This window comes from Procambarus clarkii, chromosome 26 (genome assembly GCF_040958095.1).
Source record: "Procambarus clarkii isolate CNS0578487 chromosome 26, FALCON_Pclarkii_2.0, whole genome shotgun sequence".
NCBI lineage: Eukaryota > Metazoa > Arthropoda > Malacostraca > Decapoda > Cambaridae > Procambarus > Procambarus clarkii.
This window is the reverse complement of record NC_091175.1, coordinates 4531431-4539845: the sequence shown is the minus strand read 5'-3', so window position 1 is coordinate 4539845 and position 8415 is coordinate 4531431. Positions and strand designations below refer to the sequence as shown.

At 46.1% G+C, this 8415-nt stretch overlaps 1 protein-coding gene across 1 annotated transcript; it reads left to right on the top strand.

The window, feature by feature from the left end:
• Window positions 1-1999: 1999 nt before the first annotated feature.
• On the top strand, window positions 2000-5613 carry LOC123756597 (uncharacterized). Its single transcript, XM_069331411.1, has 3 exons — window positions 2000-2021; window positions 2249-3385; window positions 5535-5613. The coding sequence occupies exons 1-3, from the start codon at window positions 2000-2002 to the stop codon at window positions 5546-5548; spliced, it is 1173 nt and encodes a 390-aa protein (XP_069187512.1). The 3' UTR covers window positions 5549-5613.
• Window positions 5614-8415: the final 2802 nt, after the last annotated feature.

Here is an 8415-nt window from a genome sequence, read left to right as displayed (position 1 = left end):
CTTCAGACCAGGTCTGTTGAGGACCTTCCTTCGTCACCTTCAGACCACGGTTGTTGAGGACGTTCCTTCGTCCTAGGTGTGGAGTGGACCAACAGATCTCTCCACACACGGGCTGGGTTTGGAGTGGACTAACAGATCTCTCCACACACGGGCTAGGTGTGGAGTGGACCAACAGATCTCTCCACACACACGGGCTGGGTGTGGAGTGGACCAACAGATCTCTCCACACACGGGCTAGGTGTGGAACGGACCAACAGATCTCTCCACACAAGGGCTGGGTGTGGAGTAGACCAACAGATCTCTCCACACACGGGCTGGGTATGGAGTGGACCAACAGATCTCTCCACACACGGGCTAGGTGTGGAGTGGACCAACAGATCTCTCCACACACGGGCTGGGTGTGGAGTGGACCAACAGATCTCTCCACACACGGGCTAGGTGTGGAGTGGACCAACAGATCTCTCCACACACGGGCTGGGTGTGGAGTGGACCAACAGATCTCTCCACACACGGGCTAGGTGTGGAACGGACCAACAGATCTCTCCACACAAGGGCTAGGTGTGGAGTGGACCAACAGATCTCTCCACACTCGGGCTAGGTGTGGAGTGGACCAACAGATATCTCCACACACGGGCTAGGTGTGGAGTGGACCAACAGATCCCTCCACACACGGGCTGGGTGTGGAGTGGACCAACAGATCTCTCCACACACGGGCTGGGTGTGGAGTGGACCAACAGATCTCTCTACACACGGGCTGGGTGTGGAGTGGACCAACAGATCCCTCCACACACGGGCTGGGTGTGGAGTGGACCAACAGATCTCTCCACACACGGGCTGGGTGTGGAGTGGACCAACAGATCTCTCTACACACGGGCTGGGTGTGGAGTGGACCAACAGATATCTCCACACATGGGCTGGGTGTGGAGTGGACCAACAGATCTCTCCACACACGGGCTGGGTGTGGAGTGGACCAACAGATCTCTCTACACACGGGCTGGGTGTGGAGTGGACCAACAGATCTCTCCACACATGGGCTAGGTGTGGAGTGGACCAACAGATCTCTCCACACACGGGCTAGGTGTGGAGTGGACCAACAGATCTCTCCACACACGGGCTAGGTGTGGAGTGGACCAACAGATCTCTCCACACACGGGCTGGGTGTGGAGTGGACCAACAGATCTCTCCACACACGGGCTAGGTGTGGAGTGGACCAACAGATCTCTCCACACACAGGCTGGGTGTGGAGTGGACCAACAGATCCCTCCACACACAGGCTGGGTGTGGAGTGGACCAACAGATCTCTCTACACAAGGGCTGGGTGTGGAGTGGACCAACAGATCTCTCCACACACGGGCTGGGTGTGGAGTGGACCAACAGATCTCTCAACACAAGGGCTGGGTGTGGAGTGGACCAACAGATCTCTCCACACACGGGCTGGGTGTGGAGTGGACCAACAGATCTCTCTACACAAGGGCTGGGTGTGGAGTGGACCAACAGATCTCTCCACACACGGGCTGGGTGTGGAGTGGACCAACAGATCTCTCCACACACGGGCTGGGTGTTGGGGGAGATAATTTACGCTTGGGCAGCAACCATTGTTCTTTGTTATTGATGTAAATTTTGCAGGGTGTTGATATTGGCAATTGATTGATTATTTTTATTGTTGTTTTCATCGTTAAATATATTAAATTTATTAATAATATTTGTATTAATAATATTTGAATTAATGTTTTTATTTGTTTCAATATATATTAAATTTATTGTTATTTATATTAATATTATTATTAATATGATATGAGAATAAAACTTTTGAATTCATCATTACGTTTAGCTAATACAGTGATGCAGTGGCACTGGTTAACACTGTTGCCGATGAGAGTGTGGTGGAGCTGACTATGAAGGATTACCTCACCTGGTAACCCAGAGGAGGAGCCTGAGGTTGTGTGGTGGTGAGAAGGCTGACCTGTCTTACACACGCGTGAAGCAGCGGGTCAAGTGAATGTTCTCTGTGCGCCGCCTCGGTGAGAGGGACCACTACCGCCCGTATATATAATGCTTGGAGTGGCTCCAAGCTTCGTCTAGTCTACTCAGCAGTTCCAGCAGACATGGTGAGTTCCATTAGTGATGGAGCTTATAGCATCATCTTCCTAGTTTTTTTTGTAAAAAGAAATTCTGTAGCATACTTATTGTCAGTTTCACATGAATATATTTACTAAGCTGTGGAAATGATAATTTATACAACCTTCAGTGCTTAGTTCTCCTGCTGGGAAGATCCTACACACAGAGTATTGGCTATTTCCGGGACCAGTCCAAGGTGGAGGCACGCAGTGTAACCTTCCCGTGTTTCCTTCCCCGCAGAGGGTGGTGGCAGCCGTGGTGTTCTTGGTGGCAGCGCAGGCCCTCGCCTCCCCGAAATTTGGCGGCGGCGGCGGCTACGGTGGCGGTGGCGGCAAAAAGGGCGGCGGCGGGGGCGGCTACGGGTACGAGTACGTGTACGTGCCCATCACAGTCCCTGTCCACTACTATACCACCGTCAAGTACGTTAACGGTGGCGGTGGATATGGAGGCGGAGGTGGCGGTGGATATGGAGGCGGAGGATACGGAGGTGGCGGTGGATTTGGAGGCGGTGGATACGGAGGCGGTGGATTTGGAGGCGGCGGATTTGGAGGCGGTGGACACGGAGGTGGCGGCGGATTTGGAGGCGGTGGATACGGAGGCGGTGGTTTTGGAGGTGGCGGATTTGGAGGCGGTGGACACGGAGGTGGGGGTGGATATGGTGGCGGTATTGGAGGAGGACACGGAGGTGGATTTGGAGGAGGACTCGGCGGCGGATTTGGAGGTGGATACGGAGGTGGAGGAATCGGAGGCGGACCTGATGACATTTTCCTGGACGACGTCGGTCTGGAGGGCGGGATTGGTGGCGGCAAGGGACTCGGAGTGGGCGGCGGCGGGTACGGCGGGGGTGGGTTCGGTGGCAAGGGAGGTGGCGGAATCATTGATGGCGGATTCATCGGAGGTGGACATGGCGGTGGTGGATACGGCGGTGGTGGAATCATTGGCGGTAAAGGAGGCGGTGGATTCATCGGTGGCGGACATGGCGGCGGCGGAATCATCGATGGTGGAATAATCGGTGGTAAAGGAGGTGGCGGATTCATCGATGGTGGACATGGCGATGGTGGATTCATCGGTGGCGGACATGGCGGCGGCGGATATGGTGGTGGTGGTGGATTCGTCGGCGGTAAAGGAGGTGGATTCGTCGATGGTGGCCATGGAGGTGGTGGATTCATCGATGGAGGACATGGCGGTGGCGGATTCATCGGTGGCGGATTTGGCGATGGTGGACTCATCGGTGGCAAAGGAGGCGGTGGATTCGTCGGTGGTGGAGGTAAGTCAAACTTACACATATGGATGACAGGCAAGGTAGTGGATGACTCTGTGGATTGATTGATGACTTGGTGATTGATTGATGACTTGGTGTTGATTGATGATTTGCTTCATACACTGTGATGTACCAGGAAGCAGTATGAGCCCCCATACATTACGAGATGTACCGGTAAGCAGTATGAGCCACTGAACAATGCATGACGTACCGGGAAGCAGTATGAGCCCCGTACACTGTGTGATGTACCGGGGAGCAGTATGAGTCCCCGTACACTGCATGATGTACCGGGAAGCAGTATGAGCCCCGTACACTGCGTGATGTACCGGGAAGCAGTATGAGCCCCGTACACTGCGTGATGTGCCGGGAAGTAGTATGAGCCACTGAACACTGCATGATGTACCGGGAAGCAGCATGAGCCCCGTACACTGCGTGATGTACCGGGAAGCAGTATGAGCCCCCGTACACTGCGTGATGTACCGGGAAGCAGTATGAGCCCCCGTACACTGCGTGATGTACCGGGAAGCAGTATGAGCCCCGTACACTGCGTGATGTACCGGGAAGCAGTATGAGCCCCGTACACTGCGTGATGTACATATGATCATAAACCAACTCTTGCATCATGAGCGCCGCGAATCGCCCACTTGGTTATGAACTGAAAATTTGATAATTTACTTAGATATATATTTGTTTATAATAAATGAATATACTCCTGTTGGCCTCTTAATGAAGGTATGAATAGGAATTAACTTCTGGGACTGGGCGAAATGGGTTAAAACATCGTGCTTAGTTAGCCTTCAAAAGTCCCTTGAGGAACTGGGCGTGGTGCCGCAACCCGTCCTCCTAAGGTGGCCCAACGTCATGAAACTGTCGTACTAAAGTGCCTTTATCCTACCTTACCAGGTGACCCGAAACAGAAAACGGAACAGTATGTCATTTTCACGAGCCGCTAGCATTTTCTAGTAAGACGATTTTTGGCCTTGGGTAAAGTATACGTCAAAATGCGACGTTCTATCAGTAGGACGGGTTACTGGGGTAGCGGACTGGTCTCCCCCAGGCGGGGAGTTATATTACCTTCCACACAGTAAGTTGTCTCCACCCTCGGTGATCGCGTTAGCTTCATTTTGATAGAAAAACCAGACAGACAACTTTCCAACTTAAATCCTCGCCCCTGACTTGCAAGTCTGGGTCGGTACTAACACGTTTTTGTTGAGAGGGCGGATACTTTTTACAGGCGTGCATTGGAGCATGAACTCTTGCACACACACACACACACACACACACACACACACACACACACACACACACACACACACACACACACACACTCACACTCACACTCACACACTCACACACTCACACACTCACACACTCACACACTCACACACTCACACACACACACACACACACACACACACACACACACACACACACACACACACACACACACTCTCTGTCTCTCTCTCTCTTCCCCCCCCCCCCCCCCCCCCCGACAATACCGTACATGACAGGGCAGGAGTATATACGCCAGTAATCCACCGGGGCCGGTCCGGTACGTTACCGTTGAATCATCGGGTAATGAGAAAGGCTTCCTTTCACTGAGGCAAATATTTCGCAGTTATTCTATACTTGGTGTTCGGTCAGCGTGAAGACCAGGAGCACTTGATGCAACCCTTCCTCTCTCTCTCTCACCCGCCAGACCCCTCATGCCTCCCTCCTTTCCCACATCCTCTACTCCCTATAAATGGGTGCCTATTTGGGAGTGGACAGCGCGCAGGACTCCTGTGGCCCGGGCTCGATTCCCAGTACCGGCAGAGACAGATGTACAGAGTTTCTTTCACTCTAATGCTCTTGTTACTTAGCAGTAAATAGGTAACTGGGAGTTAGACAGCTGTTACGGGCTGCTTTCTGTGTGTGTGTGTGTGTGGAAAAAAATAGTTAATAGTTGGTAACAGTTGATTGATTGATAGATGAGAGGCGGGCCGAAAGAGCAGAGCTCAACCCCCTCAAACACAACTATTATATATTTGTATATATAATATATATTCCAAGGAATAAAGTCTCAAATCAACACTAACAAAAAGTTGTCTTATTCTTCATTTTAACATTAACATCAACAGTGTCCTTCATTGATAGTTGCACTCTCTCGTTGCAGGATACGCGAGGTAGTGAAGCGTCCGTCCCAGCTGCTTGTTTTTATTTGTTTATGTTTTTGTTTAAGTGTGATTTTTATACCTTGACTTTTTTACGAATAAAATAAAAAATAAGATCTCGGCGTCTCATTTATAATCCCAAGCCTGAACTAATAAAGACAATAAGTCAAACACAGATGAGGTGGACATCTATCCATTCTGTCCACCATGGGGTGGAAAGTTCACCCATCCACCAAATCTGAAGATGAAAAAATTGACAACGTTTCGATCCGGTCTGGAACATTATCAGGTCGTGTAATGGTCCCGGATGGACCGAAACGTCACAAAACAAATTTCTCCAGCTGCGTTGGTTGTGTGTCTGAACCAACACATTCGTTTTAACATTTGATGAAGGTACAGTTAGCAAAGGGTTTGTTGCATGATAAATCATCTAATTATATTGCAAGACCAAACAGGCTTCGATTACTAGATAACAGACTGAACAAAAACCATCTAATTATCGCAGGTGACTTTAATATTGACCTAGGCGAGCCAGAAAACCCTACTGCTGCTAGTTTTCTCAACTGTATGAATTCCTGCTTCCTCATACCCTTAATCACTAGACCTACTAGAATCACTGATAGTACTGCCACAGCTCTTGATCACATCTGGACCAACATATACCTCTCCGCTTATTTCAGGGATAATCATCGATAGCACTACCGACCATTACCCCACATTTCTCCTAACATTAACAAACCACCTCGAGAGACAAGGGAGATAAGCTTTAAGCTGCACAATGAAACTGCTATAGGCAATTTTATAGCTGCTGCTGCTAATGTCAACTGGGAGTCCGAATTAGGTAACATAGGGGCCATCAACCTAGCAGTGCAATCTTTTCTTAAAAAAACTCTCAGCCTTTATAACACCCACTGTCCTATTCTAACAAAACAAGTCACAACTAAAAGGCTAAACAATCCTTAGCTTACAAAGGGAATACTTAAATCCATTAATAAAAAACATGACCTTGAGAAGATGTATAGGTTAGGAATCGTCTCCAAAGAATTTTCAAAGAATTACTCATCATTGTTATCTAAAATAATTAGAAGAGCCAAAAACTAAATACTACGAAGATAAATTTACCCAAACAAAGGGCAACATTAAGAAAACATGGAGCACAATTTCACAAATATTGGGATCAAAGAAGATTTTAAATAACAAACCAATACTCCTGTCTAATAACGATGGTCAGCTTACAGCTTCTGATACTGCTATTGAGTTCAATAGGTTCTTCTCTTCCATTGGGTCATCCCTTGTAAATGATATTCCATCTTCCAGTACTGATGTTCAGGACTATCTTACAGGTAACTATTCACAGTCTCTACCTAATGCCTGCAAATTCCACTGATGTTAATGAGATAATCCTTTCCCTTAAAACAAAGTCTAGTGCCTTTGAGGAGGTACCAACTTTAATTTACAAAAAAGCCTCCAGATCTTTAGCTCCTGCTCTTCAACAAGTCACTTGAACTCCAAACCTTTCCAGATATTCTAAAAAAAAGCGAGAGTAACCCCTGTCCACAAATATGGTGATCTCACTGATGTTAACAACTACAGACCTATATCAATCCTGCCAAACTTGTCAAAAATATTTGAAAAACTAATCTACAAGTAGCTTTACTCTTATCTAGCCAAACACAATATACTTAGCTCTTGTCAATATGGCTTCAGACCCAAAAAAAAGCCCTAACGATGCACTTATTAGTATGATTAATTTGATACATGCAGCTCTTGATAAAAATGAGTTCCCTGTTGGGTTATTTGTGGACCTGCGTAAGGCTTTTGACACTGTAAACCACCAAAACTTTCTTAAATTACATCATTATGGAGTCAAAGGTCACTCCCTGCAATACCTCAAATCTTACCTTACTGACAGGCTCCTAAATGTTTCTGTGAATAATTCAATTTCTCCCACCCTACCCATCAACATTGGTGTTCCTCATAGCAGCATATTTGGCCCTCTCCTCTTTCTCATCTACATTAATGACCTTCCAAATGCCTCCCAACACCTCAAACCAATTCTATTTGCTGACGACACAACCTTCATTTACTCCAGTCCTGACTCCCTTGCTTTAAATGTCATAGTGAATACTGAGCTAAATAAAGTCCATCTTTAACTAACTGCCAACAAACTCGCCCTGAACATTGACAAAACTTTCTATATTTTGTTTGGCAATAAATCCTCAAATCAAATAAATCTCAGGATAAACAATACCCAAATTTGTAACAAAGTAGATGGCAAATTCCTTAGCGTTCTCATTCACCACAAGCTGAATATCCAGGGACACATTCTAAATATATAAAAAAAAAAAATCAAACACTGTTGGCATTTTTTCTAACATCAGATATTATGTACCTCGCCCTGCCTTGGTGACACTCTATTACTCTCTCATCTATCCTTATCTCAACTATGGTATTTATGCTTGGGATTCTACTACCCAAAATCATTTACGTCCTCTAATTACTCAACACAAAGCTGCTGTTAGGACAATATCCAACTCTGGCCCCAGACATCACTCGGTACCCCTACTCAAATCTCTGAATATGTTAGATATTAAGTCACTGCACATCCTCTCATGTGTATTATATATATATATATATATATATATATATATATATATATATATATATATATATATATATATATATATATATATATATATATATATATATATATATATATATATATATATATATATATATATATATATATATATATATATATATATATATATATATATATATTTATATATATATTTATATATATATATATATATATATATATATATATATATATATATATATATATATATATATATATAATACACACTGAACTGTAATGTCAAT

Coding starts and splice junctions, on each gene's coding strand:
- LOC123756597 (XM_069331411.1), top strand. CDS start 2,000: ATGTTCTCTGTGCGCCGCCTCG. Junction 2,022..2,248: donor GTTCTCTGTGCGCCGCCTCG/GTGAGAGGGACC, acceptor TACAACCTTCAG/TGCTTAGTTCTCCTGCTGGG.